Consider the following 20,105-nt stretch of genomic DNA (forward strand, 5'->3'; position numbering starts at 1 on the left):
CAACGGGAGAGGCCACAACAGTGAGAGGCCCGCGTACCGCAAAAAAAAAAAAAAAAAAAAAACAGGCCCCTGAGTTATTTACATTTGGCCTAGATAAGGTTTAGCTTAAATGTTTGTCATTATTCTACTTTAGGTTGCAAAGAAAAATACTTCCTTACCTGCTTCATAGAACTTCAGATCACATGGCATTTGTATTATTTTGTATTTTTGGTATGTACACACACACATACACACACATTTCCCACCACTAGCCTGTGTGTTATATGTATATGGACTGCCTCTGCTTCATTTTTTAATGCCATAATGTTAGATATAGTTAAGTGTATGAAATGTTGAAATGAGTCAGTATTCAAACATTGAAGGGCATTTAAAAAGTCCATTTTTAAGGTCTCACGATATTTTAAAATTAGCTTTTGTATCCACCAATGACAAATTTTATATTCTATTTGTAAAATATATACTCATATGCATTATTTTGAAATTCCAATAATCTCAGGGAATTCAGATGAGCATTTAACAATGCTTAAACTATATTTTAGCCATTGCTGTTGTCTGGAGAACACATTGAAAGCATAAATATTTAGGAGAGATTATTGTATTCAGATAATGACAAAGTATTAGTAAAATGTCTAAATATGTGTAACCTGGAGTGTCCAAATATAATCACCCCATGATAGAGTTAGTAGCAAGTAAAATAAAAGCTCTAAATAAAAGCTCTAAAAATTACATTCTAATTTTTGTGGTGCTTTGCATATCTTTAAGATGCTTGCAAATTGTTGCACAATTATTGTGACTATTTGAATCCATATCAAAATTTGGATACCTAGAACAATTGATTCACCATGGTATAGCCTGTTTGATTGGCTGGGTAGGTATGGCCATTCCCACACCGTGGCCAGATAATGGCAAATCCTGTTACTAACCAAATAATGGGAATTTTTATGATCTTAAATGAAAAGTTACAGCAAAATCTTAAAAATATGTTAATTCAAACCAGATGTAGAAAGATTTTGTTAAGATGTCAAAATAGTACTGTAAAGGAATAGTTCTATTATTGTTTGACTAATAGTTAAACTTTAGACATTAAAATAACATCAAGATTGTAGTATAATATAAACTCTCTGAGTAAAAAAATAAAGTAAAGCAAGGATATTATACCTTTAACTGAAACCTGCTCATTTTATTCACTGTAATAAAATTATATCCTATCATGATTTCCTAAAGCTCTTTACATAATTGTCTTTATTGACCAAATTTAGACAGAATACTATTATGTCTTAAATGACCTCATTATAGTGTGGCTGTTTTTAAAAAGGGAAATGTTCTGATTTGTTGGATTCTAATTAATGTTTTTATCATAATTTCATTAAGGTATCTTCAATGATTATCAAAGTTTAGCTTTCATGACCTGGGAATTTGGTTACTGTCATCTCTTCTTATTTTCTAGTTCTGCTGATTGAAATATCTCTTAAGTCACAGTTTAATTTCATAAATTTCTACATAATGATTCAAGATTTTTGTTAAACTACATATAGAGTGAAATAATCATTTACAGGTTAATATGACCTATATTTATTGAAGATTAAAATTTGTCTTGTCTCCTTCATGCTATGATGCACTGCCATACCTTATTCTCTAACTGCATATTGGTTTGAGAAGCACCCTTTATTGGTTTCTGTTATCATGTTAATGTAAATGTGTCTCATAAATAAACATACTGTGTTTAGTTAGACATAAGTATTAGTAATACCAATGAACATTATTCTCTACTAAGAGTGTTTTAGATTTCATTACAATGTCCTAAAACTAGCTGTAACTTTACTTGTCTTTCTGATTGAAATTAGGAATAAGTGCTCTAAATTTTTTATGATAATTTGTGAGTGCATGTTTGCATGTACATATGTGTGAGAGACAGAGACACAGAGAGACAGAGACAGAGCTCACACTCTAGCCTCAGACACAAAGGCTAAATTCGTGGATATATAATCAAGAACTGTGTTGAAATCTGCACAAATGTTAACTATTTTAAAAAGAAGTTATAAAAGAGTGAGGATTACATATTTGAGTAAAGTCACCTTTCTTATACTACCAGCCACTGTGTCCTATTAATTTTTCTCTGGTAGTTCCATTCCCAGTGCCATTTCTCTGCAGTGGAACTTGTCACAAGCTGCATCTTCACCATTGCCTGAGAATTGCCTCTCTTTTCTCTTGACTGCCCTCTGCACCTCTCCCAAGTTAATCTTTCTAAAATACTGCATCTATCCTAGTCTTCCCTTGCTAATTCAGCACCCACTCTTCATGGCTTTTTATTGTCTTCACAATAAATCCTGAATTTTTAGAATAATGTGAACCTAACTCAAGACACATCACAGTGTGTGACCCCTTGTCTTAATTTATAATCTATTTCTTGATCGTTTACCAATAATCTTTTCTAGCTGGATAGTGTATTCCTACTGCTACACCCACCTCTTCCTCTTTTCCAACCCTATTGATTTTTCAGTGTTTCAGCCTTTATGGCTTTGCAATGAATTATGTGAGAATTTAGTGGTGTCAATAAACATTTGCCATGCTCATCAAATCTTAGGGTCAGAATTTGAACAGGATACAGGAGCAAAGTTGTCTCTGGTACACAAAGTCTGGGGCCTCAGGCTGAATCATCTGGAGCTCCTTCAATCACAAGTTTAACGGTTAGGGTTAGGGTTACGGTTAGGGTTAAAGTTAGGATTAGGATTAGTGTTGACTGTTGGCCGGGGGCTCACCTCCTTTTCACATGGGGCTCTCCATGTGGGCCTCTTCCTGTGGCTGCTCTGCAGTAGCTAGTTTTTCTCAGAGCAGATCAGCTGACTTTCCCATCGTGGCTCCACCCAAGGAGAAAGCCATATAGAAGCCCTATCCTTTTTCATAAACTAGCCTCATAATTCACGTGGCATTATTTTTGCTATGCTCTATTTGTTGGAGCAATCACAAGCCTGCCTAGGTTCAAGTGGATGATAAATAGCATCCACTTCTTGATGGAGATCTGTGAGGTTTTGGAAGAACATGTGGGATTGGAAATACTGCTATGGCCATTTAAAAAAATTGTCATTATGTCATATTAGGGACTGTAGTTCTTATGCCATATACTCTTTTAAACTTTCCTAGATTAGTATAGGCCCTGCCAACCTTTCCCCATTCTGAACCCTTATAAACTGTGCTCTTGTTCACAACCAGTATATTTTTTTGAATTGTTAACTTTCCTAGTCCATCTCTTTGGTCTCCCCAACTATATTGCAAATTACTCAGTGCAAGGACATTACTTTCCAGTGTTTATATTTCCCACAGGGCCTAGCATAGGGCTTTGGACACAGTTGATGTTCAATAAACCTCTGGGTTAAAGTGAAATAGGCTTAGAATAAAATAAGCTTTGGCTTTTATGCATCATAGATGTCTGTGGTGGATGGTCTTTGTGAAGGGTGTAGCTATGGGGTGGGCAGTGGTGGCTGTGATCTCTAAGAAATAAGTGAGCAAGAATCACATTTTAGACAGAATTAAATGTGTTTGGATTGAATGAAACATGAAAGCTTAAATGTCAACAAGGCATGATGGCAGTCAGTGGGAAGTGCTTTTTTGTATCTTAAGTATTTAATTTTAAATTTAAAATGTATTTAAAAATTCATTTAATTATTCCAAAGAATAATCATTGAAACTATTAAATTGAATTCTACTGGCATTTAACTCAGAGTCAATAAGAGCAATGGCCCAGTAAGAGTAAATATTGTAACATTTCACATTAAAAAAAATGTGTAGCTATGCTAATAAAAGCATTTATACTCTAATTTACTTTTATTTCCTTTTAAATTAAAAACAATACATGCTTATTTTAACAAGTCAAGGTATACAGAGAAAAAACAAGTCTTCCCTCAACCGTTCCCATACTGAAGATACAAAGTTTGGTTTGGCGCATGTTTATACAGCTTTCTCCGTGTTCATTTTGTATACTTTTCATTGTTTATATATTATTCCTTATATTTATTGTTCATGCCATAATTTATTATTCTTCAATATGCAAAGCTCATGGTTATGTCAATGGTAATTTCTCTATGTGATGATTGTGGGATTTGATCATCAGTTATTGCTCTAGGAGGCTAAATTATAGACTTTGTAGCAAACTGGTAAATTTGATATTTTAATTCAAAGTTGGTTTTTTAAAAATAGATTCATAGAAAATATACAAAATAAAGTCTTTGTAGGATGAGTTGCCTGCTGTGTGCTCCATTGTATTTATTTGTTCACGTTATAAGAACAAATAGTAACTCAAGGATAGAACTACGTAAAGCATTATGACTGTTACTAACTAAAACCAATAACATACTAGGGTCTCAGCCTTGTTAAATTCTTCTAATGGACATGTGTAATTTACGCTTTACTAAATATTGTAAAATTTCATATGTTAAAAATTATTTGGACATAAAATTTTCATGTGGAAGGTAAATGCACAGCCTATGGCCTTTCAAACTCTTCTCACTAGCAGGGGTATTAGAGTCTTGACCATAAAATGAAAGGAAGAGAATAAAGATCAGTCAAGTGAAAACACCAGAGCTCAGAATTCCTGACTGTCTGTAATCAGTCACTTAACCAGATCCTGTTATGTGAGGACGTTACACCCAGATCTAGTTATTATGTATTTATGACATTGAGAACTACTTATCTGGCATGGTTTTGCTATTTCAAACATGAATTGATAGAATACAATTGCCTGTATTATTATAACCTCCTGAAAAACTAAAAACATGCTTGATAGACTATTCCAAGTCCCATATCTCTATATAACTGTTATGTATTTAAGATGGCAGATCACACTGAAGTGATGAAAGGCATTCGTCAATATCCAGGAATTCGATATCCTGTCCTTACTCCTAATCTTCAGGGTTTCCACCGTGCTGTAAGTGTGCTACTAATTTTTCTAAAACTGATATGCTTCTTGTTGTAAAGATCTTTTCAAAGTTAAATTGGTGTGATATGTGAGTCCCTTGTTATCCTGCATATATACTATCACTAATACCTGTAATGCAGGTACATGGAGATCAGTGACCTTGTGGCATTGTTTGGACTAAAATGCTCCACATAATGGCTCTTCCGGTCTAACCATTCAAGAATTAAAACACAGAAATACAATTACCCATTTTGATGAAATTCTTTTGAAAGTTATTTTGTGCTCCCCACTTAAACAAGGAATACAAAATATAACAAAGATTTCCCAATACGATATTATAGTTATTAATATTATTGTAGTGGAAAGTTATTTTTGTCACTTTTTCTGAGGTTGCTGTTGTTCCCGCCCTCTACATGGAGCTAATCACTATCTTTGGAATTGCCTCTACCAACTTTCCTTATTTGCCTTTCAGTTTGTTTCTTCCAATCATATGTGCCTTGGGAATTTATATGCCAAGAAGCTTTCGTAATTACACATACTAGAAGAATCAGTGTAGATTTAAGTAAAGGCTTGAGGTGTTATGCTTACATAGCTTTATTGTAAAAGTGAGCAGCAACTATTTTTGGTGTTAATGGATATTTTTCATTTTTGTATTTGTGACTGGGTTGCATGAAGTTGAAATTGTGGGTGCTAGTTGGTGTATCACCTGTTAGTGTACCTTGTGAAACCACTTTTCTTTTATTTGAATTAAAACAAATTTTATCGCATTGTAAAGAAAGACAGAGACATTTTAAGAAATTATAAATATTGCTGTCATCCGGTCCTAAAGAAGTAGGGAATGTAACCACCTTGAGAAAGATATGAGAGTACACCCTCAGGGTAGCTTAGAAAGTAATAGGAGAAACCTTGGCTTGGGAGTCAGGCAAGCCTGTGTTTGAAACATGGCCCCAGAACTTTTACTAGCCTTGGGACCTCCTATTAGTGTTTTAGCCTCTTTGAGCCGCAGTTTTCTCATCTGTAAAATTGCCATCATAATACTTCATTTACAAGATTGTTTGTGGATTAGAAATAGGGCATGCAAAATACAACACCAGCACATAGTAGGTGTTCAATAAATAGTACTTTAATTTAGTTAAATTAAATTTTTTTTAAAGTGACATATAGTTGATTTACAATGTTGTGTTAATTTCTGCTGTACAGCCAAGTGATTCAGTTATACACATATATATATATATATATATACGTTCTTTTTAAATATTCTTTTCCATTATGGTTTATCATAAGATACTGAATATAGCTCCCTGTGCTATACAGTAGGAACTTGTTTATCCACAGAATTTTAATTTTAAAGGTTAAAAATTTATTTTGGATGGAAGAGTAGAAACCAGTATTTTTTTTTTAAATGTTGGAGGAGCGATGACAGAATTTTTTTTCTTAATGTATTAATAGGGTATCAGAGAGAAAGGGGAATCTAGGCACAGTGCTAGAGATATATTAATAGAAAGTCTTAAAAATCCAGCTGGAAAACTAGGAGGCTTGACGTTGAAAACAAGTACTGGGAAGCCTGGAGGGAGGAGAGAAGATGGCCAAAGGGGCAAAAGGGAGAATTGATTAGGTCGACATTTTGGATTTGAAGAATGGCAAGAGTAGTAAGGTCTTAAGACATGCAAGAGTTTTGTTGTCACAGTCAAGGTATGAAACATTGGAAGTGAGGTTAAGAGATAGGGAGAAAATTTGGAGCAAAATCTAAATGATGAATTGGAAAAATATTTTTCTTTTGGATGGTAAGAAGAGAAGAAAAACAGAAAGCATTTACTAGCCTCAATTTTAATAATTGGGTAAAAATAAAGTTTTCCATAGATATCATGAGGTTTCATTGGGGTGCTAGTATTTTCCATAATTACGGTTAAAATATTGCTGAGGATAAATTTTAGGAAAGGCAAAATTATATTGGAACATCATCATTGTATATTCTGTGATTTATGAGTGTTGTAGTTTGTGGAATTATTGTGCTATCATAAAATATTTTTACATTTCAAAAGGGTGTATGCAGCAAGTTGAGAAAAATCTAATTTTAAATTTTAAGGAGAATGTTAAAGAATTCAAGTATTCCTTTATAGAGTAGTTAACATTGCTTCTGCTGCTCTTGTTTATGTGTTTGGAATTACTAGCTTTGGCCTTTGATTTGTATTTTTCAGGTTGCTGCAGGAGCCACTGAGATCTCCGTTTTTGGTGCTGCCTCTGAACCCTTTAGCAAGAAGAATATTAACTGTGCTATTGAAGAAAGTATGGAGAAGTTTGAGGAGGTCGTTAAGTCTGCAAGACACATGAATATTCCAACACGAGGGTACTTATGATATCCCACAAATTCTATTTAGTTCATTAACATCAATTGTTAAAGCTCTTTATGAACTATCTAGACATTGTTTTATGACATATAATAATATACATAGGGTATCTTATTTATACCCTGATCTTATGTGATCGGGGCCATGATTATATACTTATTACTATAACTACCTCATTAAAATCAGCTGATAAACATGAGGGCATATCTAGCCCTTATGTTGTCATGCATTTGAGATCAGAGGGACCAACATCGCAACTGACATTGTTACTCATTTTATTAATTCTGAATTATCCAAATGCAGCCATTTTTGGATCTCAGCCTAGTGTAAATGGATAGATTGTTATGAACTCATAGTAGCATTTGGAAAGGAATCATCTAATGTGGTTTCCAAATTTTTAAATTTTTTTAAGAACCATGCTTTTTCTTCAAAGAATATATTATACAGAAATTCAATAGATTATGTAAAACATAAAATTGAGAACTGCACTGGGGCACTGGGCCCATCATTCCACCCATTCAGCCTCCCCTTAACAGCTGACTTCCAGGTTTTCTCTGTGTGACCCCCAAAGCAAAATTATTTGGGGAAGGAGAAGAGAGAGGAAACTGGTTTGGTTCTTGCCTGCTTCCAGGCCAGCAGGGGAGCATCTAGTGCAAACAGGCTCTATACTCAGGCCCATGTCTGTGAAATGTATAATAAATTCACTGTTACTTAAGAAAGAAGTTGTTTCTCAGACATTAGCTAATTTCCTATTTTTATAATTATGGAGATATGATAAACATGCCATATCATCTTCATAAATTAAAATGTATAGTGTTTGTAACGGAAGGCTGACTGCTGTCACTGGGCTTAGATGCCGGTTGTATTTCCTATGGTTGAAGTGAGCAAAGTTCATAGTGGCAAGAAAGATTCAGTCATTAATGAGAAAGACAAGTGGATCCAATTTGAAGTGACTGGGTTAGAAAAGGATTGGAATTTAACCAAGGTCATTTGGAGAGCAAGTAGAATTAGATTACACCATAGTTAGCTATGTTGTTGGTTTGCTTCCTTTTTTTTTAATTTCTTTTTCCTTTCTCCTTAGTAAATGTCCTACATGACTTTTTAAAGATATAAAGATATTTCTTTAACTGACATGTATACATAACATGCAGAGGGCATGCAAGAAAGTTTAAAAACCAAGATAATGTATTTCCATAGACAGAAAATAAAGGATGTCTGTTCTTAAGGCAAAAGTTACATAACAACCATCAAAAAAGGAGAGATGTCCTTTAAGTTTCTAAATTCAAACATACATAAGTTACTTTATCTCTCTTCCCTTTAAAAGAAAGGAAAAAATGAAGAAGCTATTCTTCTATTTCAATTTATGTTTAAATGTGGAGTAAAGTAATTCACATTGGAAAGTTGAAAAAACATAAAACTCTAAGAATTCAGGTACATGTATGCTTATGCTTCAAATGGGAAGCGTTTTTTTTTAATGTTGAAAGATGGATGTGAAAAAATTATATAATAACAAATTTTATCATTTTGGTTTTTATAAAATAGAATAGGTAGCTTAATAAGGCTAATAGAAACCCTAACTCCCCTTTAATACTGATTGCTGAACATTTAATATTGTCCTATCAATAAAGAAACTTCTAACCATGCTACAACCTAAGAAGTTTTTCAGGCTTTGATAAGAAGAGTACAGAAGTGCAGATGGATGAGAACTCACCCACAGCCAAATGAAATCAGTGAAAGTACATCAGAGACTGATTGTAGTTATACTGTAGACAGATGTATGTTTTCCAATGCAGACTTCCTTCCTTTGGAGCACAAGCCCTCGATTTTCTGAAACACTAGTCATTTTTAGAACTATGCCTTCGGATGGATGGATATGAGTTCACTATTTGTGCAGCTGAAAATTATCTTCTCTCCCAAACTTTTACAGAGTTTAAATTAGATTTTATTTTCACTGGCAATCTAAATGGTAGGTACTCATTATTAAAAGTCATAGGCCATTGGTACTCATTTAAGGGAAAGAGCCATGCTCAACTGGTTGAACCTGAAGTAGATGTTCCAGCCAGTGTTACTATGGCAACAGCTGCATCAACAGGGATCATCACCCAGAAAACGTATATCGCCAGCGGCTGTCAGATTTAAAGGCCATGAGGCAGGACACATTTTATAAAGGCTCACTAAAGCCATTTAAGCTTCTATAAAAACAGTAAACTTTCATATGTTCTAAATAGCAGCTTTTATTAAAATTATGAAGGCTATTGTTTGTTTCCTCCCCTCCCAGAAACACACACATACATATGCCTATGTACACGTTTTTATACATGCTCTGAACTTTATGTAACATATGGGACACATTGGGGAAAGACATGGTGCCAGATCATTGACATAAAATGCAGAGTCAGCTAACTACTGCTGCACATACATTGTATGTTAGTGAGCAATGAAATGTCTACATTTTGGACTTCATTCTTTAATGTGTATTTCACATATGTTTAAAAAATGTAGGTCATTTTTCTCTTATCTCTTTAATTTTTAAAACATTAAAAAGACAGAGAAAAATAGAAGCCTGTTATAAATTTCTTTTTATCAGTGGCATTTATTGAAAGAATTATCTCTTGGTTTGTCAAAATCTGTTTAAAATGGAAATCCCTCTGATATGAAGTAGTGTTCTCATCTATCATATAAGGCATTCAGGGTTTTTTTTTTCTTTTTCTTTTTTGTTTAATTTTTAAATTTAATTTTATTTATTTTTTTATACAGCAGGTCCTTATTAGTCATCAATTTTATACACATCAGTGTATACATGTCAATTCCAATTCCCCAGTTCAGGCATTCAGGTTTTATTCCTTTTTGTTTGAAGTGAGTATCAGCTTCTCTTTAATGATGTCACAAGAATCACATGCTCACTCTTCTTGTGAAAATATTAATCTAAAAAGGAAACTATCTCTAAGGTGCCTTATTCATTTCATTACTAGATGCTTATAAGCATGTTATAAATTCACAAAGCCAGCGGGTGTGCATGTCAAAGCAATGTGCTTTTACATGATTACATCTTAAGTCTTTTCTATAAAGTGGCCTAGAATGATCTGATCCATGATTAACTTCCTGAAAGTCTGAGCCTACTGAAAGTTGAAAGAAGTCAACCGATAACATTTTTAGGAGCCAAACAAAATTATTCGCCCACTGTTAAAAAAAATACAAATTGCAAAAATATTTCACTGTGAACTGTCAATGCTGAATTTATGCTCAAATTCCCAGAAAAAGTAGACATACAAAATAATGAGAAGGAAGAATAAAAAGCAAATTAGCGATTAAACTAATACAGACAGCCATAGATAACTTTTAGGTATGGAAAAACAAAGACAGTTTTAGGATGCGATAATGTTTTGCAATGTGATTAATATTGCAATGTGATTAATATTGATAGATATTTTGGAGGAGACAAGGAATCAGGTTTTCATAGAACCATAATGAGTCTAAGGTGCATATTTTATATAGCTCTTCACCTACTGTCACCTTCATCACCTACTTTCTTCTTATACAAAACCAATGAAAACCCAATCGGTTTTTAAACGCTTCTGAATAAAATTGTATCATTTATATCAGTGACCAATTACTTTGAGGAAAGACCATCAATGTTAGGAAATTCTTCCTGTGCTTAGTTATTTTTGACTGGTTGCCTAACTCTATATAATTTCTAGCCTTTAAAATGGCAAACATTTCTAACAGCTGTGAAGTCAGGGCTCAGTGTTCTTTCTCAAAATGGTCAGCTTTCACTGGATTTCCCTTGGAGAGAGAATTTTTAACTCAACACGTTTCTTCAAGAATTTGCAGTCTACTTGTTTTGTTAGCCAAGCCTTCTAGGTTGTGTGAACATGTATTTTCTAGCCTTCCCCTGCCTCATGCAAAATGTCATTATGGATCCTGATCCTGAAATAGCAGCCTTATTGAGTAAGATAATGAGCCTCCTTGTTTAGGGCTTAGTGTTTTAAATACACAGTGACTGGCAGGCAGTGTTTCTCATTGATGAAGCAAATGTGTTCCATCGGGTAATCTATCCCAGTGGAATTCATTTGCATATATGGCACCGTCTTCCTATAAGTGGACAGCTTATTGGTCAAAGTTTCTTTCCAATTTCTACTGTTAAACTGAGGCCTTTGCATTGGCGTGGAAGAGCAATTCAAATCATCATCTACCAAAATATGGCACTCTAACAGTGAGACATCTGTTAAAACTATTTTCTTTTGTACATATGGATTGTTTGAGTTCTACTTATTTTAGCCTCACATATTATTCTGTCATGGCTGTCTGCCAGATAACACATACCCAGCTACAGTTAATATGTGTAAGTTGTGTTTGTGAAGTCACATCTAAATAGCCTTCATGTACAGCTTTTGAGCAAAGAATGTGTTTTGTAATTTCGTATGAAATTTGCATTTTAGAGCAAAAGGAGAATTTTAGCAGAATTGCTTTTTGAAACCAAGGGAAGGTCATTATTTCTTATATCATCCACAGAGATAAGTGCATGATAGGCTCTCAACTTTATTTATAATTGGCTTGTTAATAATGGAATGCTATTTTATATTGTTTATAGGTTGATATATTCTTCATGGGTACATCAAACTTGTTCCTATATTTAAATGTCTTAATTACCTTTAATTGACATTACATGTCATCTCATCTCATCATTCTTGGCATTGTTTTTCTCTTCTGAGGATAGCAGTGGTTGACTCTTTACACTCCAAGTGTTTGTGGTATTTATTCAAGGCTTTTACTCAGTCTTTTGGTTCCTTTTTGCCAGGATGATTTGAGGAACATGGGCTAATTGTGGGAAGGTAGACCTGAGTAAGGCCTAACTGTAGGTTATTTTTCGTGATTCAGTTCTGCTAGGTAAAGTTGTTAAAAACTTGAATGCTTCTGTTTTATCTTTTATCATGATTTTGCATAATATTTATAAATGGCCTCAGCAAGCACAAATAAAAATAAAACAACTCACATTTCTATCCAGAGTTTATTGTAATTTTAGTACAATTGGCTTCCATATGGTTGGTGATTCCTGTATTACCCTGTCATCCTATGTAATTTTTAAAACATGGTTCCAAGTCTGAACTCCCAAATATGTGCTGTCATCTCTGACTACAGAATTTAGAATGTTAAGAACCTGAATCTGGCTATACGTTGATTGTAAAGATTAGGGATTTCATAGGAAATTATTCAGAAGGTTAAAATGACATCTTTACTAACATATTTTTGCATTAATTCATTCAAGAAATATTGTTTTATATAGTGTCCTCTCTTGTGATGCTATGTGTAATAATGAAAATGAAAAAGAAGCCTAACTTCGAAGAGTTCCCAGCAGACTGGGGAAGTAATATGTATAGAGATAATTATTATATGGTCAAAAAAGCCAAGTACTTTAAGAGACATGCAGATAAATCCTATGAAAGTTCAAATTAAGACTTTATTAAATTTCTCTGGAGTTATTTGTAGAAGCCTTCATGGAGGTGTCAATAAAATGAAATCATTTAAAATGTGTAAAAATATGTAAACATAATCAGAAATGATGGCCTCCTCAGGCAGGGTAGGAAATCTACAAAGAGTAAAGGCATAGTGAAGAGAAATCTCCAGAAACGTTAGGATAAGAGGGAGAAGTTTATATTTACTGTAATATGAGCTTTTGAGGCTGTGAAATGCAAGAGAGGTAGAAAGTCAGATGAGGCTTCACAAATTGCTGAATTTGAATATCAAGTTTATTCAGTAGACAATGGCAAGCCATTAAGGATTTTCAGAGTGTAAAAATATGCTCTAGGAATATTATTTTGGCAACAGATATTGGAGTGCAAATGAGGGAGTGGTGTGAGACTAGAGGCAAGGAGGGCACTTAGGTGATGTCTGTGACCATCCTGGGAAGGGGCTTGGGTACTATTCTGTCTATGTGGGCTGGCGCTGGCAGAGCTCATATGCTCTAGAGCCTGGAGGGAAGAACCAGCCAATGCTGGTTAATGAATGTGTTCTCAAAGCTGACCTTCAAGTGATTTAGTGGCTGAAAATGACTGTATCATTTTTTTTTTAATGGCAAATGTGGGGAAAACAGGAATGAGCATCATTTTGGATCTATTGAGCTTCATATGCCATGTGAATGTGTCAAGCAATCGATTTGTAATGTTCATAAGAATATTGGGAATTTGTTCCTGGAATTATCTGTGTAATAGTGAGAGAGAGAGACTATAGGGGCCTGAGCTAATTCAGAGACTCCCTTTTCTGTTCCCATTACAGACACATAAATATAACAACTTGTAAAACATATAGCCAAGCTCAGAAAAGAAAAGAAAGTCCTCAGATTTCATCAAAGAAAGTGTGGTAAGGATGCAGGCTGATGCCACTAACACATGGGGGTATCTATTCCAGATATAATCCCTGGTGGCTTGGAAATGGATTTTAAAATCTATATGGGAAAAGATAGATGTTCTGCTAAGACTGGATTTGGAACTGAGTGTTCTTGGAACCTGGAAGCACTTCCTTGCCGGTGCAAAGTCACTGAAATATGTGCCAGTGTTATGGGTTGTGGATTTATGACATATAAGTATTGTGGAAACCCAAATTGAGAAATGAAGGTAGGCATTGCCTGGGAACTGGTAAAGTCTGCAAGGCAAGGGAAAAAGGAAATTAGATATCCTTTATAGGAACATTAAAATAACTCAGGACTGTCACTTCAGGAACTTCTACAGAAACTGAAATCACCATGAAAAGGCACTAATGGTAAAAATTACAGGCCACATGAGGAAACAAACTATCCTAAGAAAAATAAGCAGAAGAAAAAGAAAAAGCAGGAGAATTTTCACTGAAAAGAAGGACGTAGAATAATTTGAAAAGGAGATTGTAAATTAATGCTTAACCTATTTATAAAGGCAAAGGAAGAACATAATAAAAGAATAGGTCTTTATGGAAAAAAGAATGAAGATTTAAGGAAAAGAAATGGAAATGAAAAATACATGTGTTAAATAAAAACAATAATTGCAGTGAACAGCAGATTACAGTCGAAGAGAGGATTAGTGGTCTGGAAGTAGGATTTGAGGAAACTGCAATCATGAAACACAGAAAGATAATAGAAATTTTGAAAGTGAAATTAAGAGAGAATGCCTAATAGAATTCCCAGAAGGAGAAAACAGGGAAAATAGATATTTTGATGAACTAGTACTTTGATGATTTTCTAGAAGAGAACAAAAACATTAATATTAATATTGAAGAAGTATAACAAGTCCTGACATACTCATTATAAAATGTAGAATATTAGGTATAAATAGATAATCCTAAAGCAGTAGAGAAAAAATTACTATAAAAATAAAGGAATTATCATTAGACAGAAATATTCTCATCAGCAAAACCTGAGATGAGAAATAGTGAAATAATATGTTCAAAATAGCGAAAAAAAACCCTGTCAACCTAGAGTTCCATACCTAACCAAACTATTATACATTGATAAAACTGAAATAAAACCATTTGTTGACCAAGTAGTCTGCAAAAGTCTACCTTTGCTGAAAAAATTACTAAAGGCTGTAGTTCAATAAAATGGACATTGAACCAAAAGGAAGGAATGAAAATAAAAAAGAAATGAAGAGGTTGCAGGTCAGGGCTTCAGCAGAGTAGAAACTATTTGGAATAGGTCTATAAGAAATCAACCACTAGACAATTAAAGATGGATAAATGTCATGAATGCTGTGGGTCCAATCAAAGATAGATGCTGTGGGGTAGCAGTGAGGAAATCCCTGAGATTAGATACTCTTATGGCTGTGTAACATCACTTTTACATAAGGGTGTCAATCCAACAATCCAGGTGAGGAAGTATTGCTAATAGTTGAGTGGTTTTCAATTTTGGAAGCTTAATGGAACTTTGAAATTTATTTTTAAATAATTAGTGGTTAGATTCTATTCCCTGAGTTTCTGATTTAATTGGTTTGGAGTGTGTCCTACCCACCAGTGTCTGTTTTGTTTTTTAAGCTCCCTAGGTGATTCTGTACAGCCAAAATTGAGAAGCATTGTAATAGATTGTCAGAGAAGAGCACAGGTCTAGAAACTGACTTCTGCCACCAGTCAAAGCAGATGTGGTAGCCTATTTTCATCATGAGGGAGGCCATTTCACACTCACAAAAATCCCTCACCTTTTACAAGTGGTTGGCAAGTTTTTTGTGTAAAGAGCTAGATAATGATATTTTAGGTTTTGTGGGTCAGATGGTCTTTGATGCAACTACTATTCTGCTGCTATAATGCAAAATATCCATGGAATATAGGTAAATAGATGGGCATGGCTTTGTTCCAATAAAATTTTTATTTTCAAAAGAGCCATGAGCAGGATTTGGCCTCTGGGACTTAGCTTGCCAACCTCTGCTTTTGAGTGTTAAAGTACAGTTAATGAACACAGTTAAGAACCATTGCATTCACTTTGCAGAAAGTAGCCCCACATGTGAATAGTTTAAAGAAGGGTGGAGAAGAACATATGAAGATAACATGCAATGGAGAATGAAGACCAGGCCAACCATAGACCAGGGAAGGACTCAGAGGGAAAACTCTAGTGAGTGAAAATGCACATGGAGAGAGTTAGGGTCATGGCATAAAGGGGCAGCTATAGCCAGGTTGTTACTTTTCAGTTAAGAGAATGCTAGAGAGGTTTGTTTGTTTTATATTGTCTTACATTTGTTGAGGTTTTTTTGCTTGTTTTTGTTTTTGCATTCAGAGGGATTGCATGTAAATGAATAGCTTGGACTTTCTTTTTAATCACATCTAGATATTTGGGGTTCAGAATAAATGTACTTTATCATCATTGTACCTGAATTGATAGATAGCTAGTGGGAAGCAGCCGCATAACACAGGGAGATCAGCTCGGTGCTTTGTGACCACGTAGAGGGGTGGGATAGGGAGGGTGGGAGGGAGGGAGATGCAAGAGGGAAGAGATATGGGAACACATGTATATGTATAACTGATTCACTTTGTTATAAAGCAGAAACTAACACACCATTGTAAAGCAATTATACTCCAATAAAGATGTTAAAAAAAAAAAGAAAATCCTTTTTCATTCCTTGCCACCTTCTCCAGTACTATGTTCACATAAGAACATTTTCTTTTCTGCATATCTTGAGTAAATTTATACAAATTATTTGAATATTAAGCTTAAATTATAGTGATTGAAAGAGCAGAGAGATGGGTTTCCTGTCCAGCATAGGCTTTCAAATTTTACTTGACTTTATCCTCTTTTTCTCCTTCTCTGTCCTCATAACTGCTTGCCTGGCTTATGGAACTGCTTAGTTATTTTAATTCCAAAACCCAATTTTTATTCACATTTTAATACTTTTGAAATTTGGTTATATCTTTAGGGTCAATGAATATGTATTGAATTATTGAATCTACATTTCATGTTTTTACCCCAAAACCTGTTGTGAAATTAGTGTATCTTCCAATTGACAGCATTTTTTTTTAAAAATTGACGTATAGTTGATTTATAATGTTGTGTTAATTTTTGCTGTACAGTCAAGTGATTCAGTTACACATATATATACATTCAATCAAGGAAACATGGGATTATCTTTGCTCATGTTTTTGCCTCCATCTTTCCTGTGGCACCCACTTCCAGAATTTATGAAGAGTTGCATTTCTGGAAAACAAACCTGATCTTGTCATACGAATGTCTCAAAATAATTTTCAGGGATCTCAAAGTTTCAGTGCCATGGCAGAGTATTCCAGGGCTTGCTATCTAAAGCCTTTCATATTCTGGCCCAAAGAACTGGGTTTCCAGCCTTCTCCCCCAATACCCCTCTCTCCCTCATGTGAATTGCTTCATTCCTGATGATCAGACACATGGTGCATTATTTTAATACAAGTGTTGTAAAATCTCTGAGAAAACTTTAATAAAATGGGATTAGTGTGGAGCTGAAAATAGCTAAAAGAGGCTTTTTCTAAAGTTTCATACTTTAAGATGGAAATGTATCATCATCCTTGCAAGAAAGGCTTGACTTTTTATATTAAATTGTTGAAGAAGCTTATGGAATATCTTTATTTGGAGCCTTTTAAACATAGACTAAATACTCTTCTGTTGGGGCTGATTTTTAGGTATACCCATGAGAGATAAACAAGGTGAACTTTGAGGTTGTGTTCAGTTCTGGGAGTTTGGGGATGATTAATGACTGTATCTATGTGAGGCCAAAACATCCAGATGGAAATGAAGAGAGAAATTCAGTTTGTCATCTACATGCTTTCCATATGATTCCAAAGACCTGGATATTTAACAGTTGAATGTATGTACTTATTGAAATAAAACAATATATTTCACTGGTATTTTCTGGTTTGAATGTTCATGTACTGCTATAGTTTAAGCAACCTCACGAGATAAACACTTGTCTTATTCCCATCTGCCATCAAATAACATATATCAAATTGTAATTATCAGAAAAATTAAAATGTGAGTTAAATTGAAAATGTTCCCAATTGTTTTTGTTTGGTCTGAGAATAATAATGAAGGAATAGAGTAAAATAAATTTTCTTGATGACTCTTTGGCTATTTCTTCATTTTTATAAAATGGAAATTAGGAAATGGCTTATCCACCAGATGCATATTTATATGGCTCTGTATTTTAAATTTAGGTATGTATCCTGTGCCCTGGGCTGTCCATATGAAGGAAACATCACACCGCAGAAAGTAACAGAAGTAAGATATACGCCTGATTTTCTGGTTCATGGTAATTTTAAAAAGTGGGCTCTTTTTCCTAATGTTTATTGCATTTGCACAACTAGGCCAAAGAGAGCCATGGACTGGGAGGCATTTATTTGATCGCTTAGCTAATAGTTTTATTTTAACACTAAAGACTTAGATAGTGCATATCACTGTCCAGAGTTAACATTTGATTCTTATCATATGAGTGTTCAAAGTTTGAGGGAATAAAAACACCTGATTTGTTTTTATGCAAATAGAACATATTGAGTAACCTTTCTACTTTCTAGCAGAATTCTGGGGCAGTTTTTGCACATATACTCAAACTTTGCCTTGGTTGCTCAGGTAGTGTCCCTTTGTTGTCTCCTGCGTATTTTGGCATTTGTATCAGAGTACATACTGCTTCCGTGTTTTTGTTCCTTTGAGATTCTATAGGTCTTTCTGCTGAGATTCAAGCTGTTATTATTCCAGAGCAATTTTACAGCAATTGATTATAGTTATTAAGGACCTACTTATTGAAGTTCATTTTCTACTTCCTGTTCCTTTTTCTTAATTGATACCAATGAATACAAAATGCTTGTCCTTGAAATTATATTAGACTCAGAAACTCATTTGTATATGAAATAGCATATTCTTGTGCACTGCTGTTAAGGTTAATTTTTTTAAGTTTAGGAATGTGGTGCTGAAGCAGGGAAGATGGGATTGTTAGAATATCGAACTTTAGACAGAATAAACTTTCAGTTTGGCTAAAGCCATTCCTGTTTTGTGTATTCACTTGAACTGCAGATGTTTCCAGTGAGAGATATACCATCATCTATTAATTAAGCAAGACAATTGCCCACAGTGGCAGATATATCAATACTATAAAATAATGAAACTTAAATATTTAAAAAAAATTATTGAAGTATAGTTGATTTACAATGTTGCATTTAATTTCTGCTATACAGCAAATTTACTCAGTTATACATATGTATTCTTTTTCATGTTCTTTTCCATTATGGTTTATCACAGGATATTGAATATAGTTCCCTGTGCCATACAGTAGGACTTTGTTGTTTATCCATCCTATGTATAATAGTTTGCATCTTTATGAAGCTGAAATTTTGCAGTCCTTCGCTGGCATGGGACCCTGCTAAGACTCTGTTATTAATTTGTCTTCACAACTATATATCCTTTTTTATTTAAAATCAGTTTACTGTTTTTATTATTTTTAAAAAAAATTTATTTATTTTTTGGCTGTGTTGGGTCTTTGTTGCTGTGCATGGGCTTTCTCTAGTTGCAGCGAGCGGGGGCTATTTTTCATTGCAGTGTGTGGGCTTCTCATTGCAGTGGCTTCTCTTGTTGCAGAGCACAGGCTCTAGGTGCGCGGGCTTCAGTAGCTGCAGCATGCAGGCTCAGTAGTTGTGGTGCATGGGCTTAGATGCTCCGAGGCAAGTGGGATCATCCCGGACCAGGGCTCGAACCCATGTTCCCTGAATCGGCAGGCAGATTCTTAACCACTGCGCCACCAGTGAAGTCCCTATATATTCTTTTCTTAAAGAACATTTCCAAAATAGTATAACTTCAGACTCCACAAAACCTGAGTCCAACTCTGCCTATACACCCACCCCTTGCTTTTCTTCCTTCTGGCTTCTACCACCTCTGGACAGACCACACACAGTCTCAGGCTCTGCATTCCTGCTCCATAATGTCCAGGGTGTTGCTGAAGAGAATCCTGGAACAGGCAGATTGGAAGCATTAGGAATTCATGACCAGCGACCTTACCTGGTCTTCTGTTCCACACTACCCTGTGTGGAACAACTCCCTGTCTCCTTTCCAAAATGACTCTTGCAGATTGTGTTCCCTCTGTTGAAGCCTCTAGCCCTTCCTGTCGCTTACTCCCCTGTATATGCAACTGCAGAGCCCTTCCCACTGATACTCGAACATGTTCAAGCCTCTTCCATCTGAAAACTCCCTTCCTCAAGTCAGCACCCCTGGCTAGTGAACGATGATCTATCTCCATCCTACACTTCTTCAAAGGGCTGCCTGCAGCAGTGGTGCCCATCTACCCTGGTGCCACCAACTCTCCATCAGGCTCCAAAATGACATCTAGACCATTCACTCCACTGAAATCCCTCTTTGTTAAGATCACTACTGAGCACTTGGGTCA

General features: G+C 34.8%; 1 protein-coding gene across 1 annotated transcript in view; it reads left to right on the forward strand.

Moving 5' to 3' along the window:
* Positions 1-20,105, forward strand: part of HMGCLL1 (3-hydroxy-3-methylglutaryl-CoA lyase like 1) — a 145,829-nt gene that overhangs the window by 53,647 nt on the left and 72,077 nt on the right. The window contains exons 4-6 of the mRNA XM_024122045.2: positions 4,826-4,921; positions 7,111-7,259; positions 17,890-17,953. Of these exons, the coding sequence (XP_023977813.1) occupies positions 4,826-4,921; positions 7,111-7,259; positions 17,890-17,953 (309 nt within the window). The remainder of the gene's footprint in view (positions 1-4,825; positions 4,922-7,110; positions 7,260-17,889; positions 17,954-20,105) is intronic.

This window comes from Physeter macrocephalus, chromosome 18, assembly GCF_002837175.3.
Source record: "Physeter macrocephalus isolate SW-GA chromosome 18, ASM283717v5, whole genome shotgun sequence".
Classification (NCBI taxonomy): domain Eukaryota; kingdom Metazoa; phylum Chordata; class Mammalia; order Artiodactyla; family Physeteridae; genus Physeter; species Physeter macrocephalus.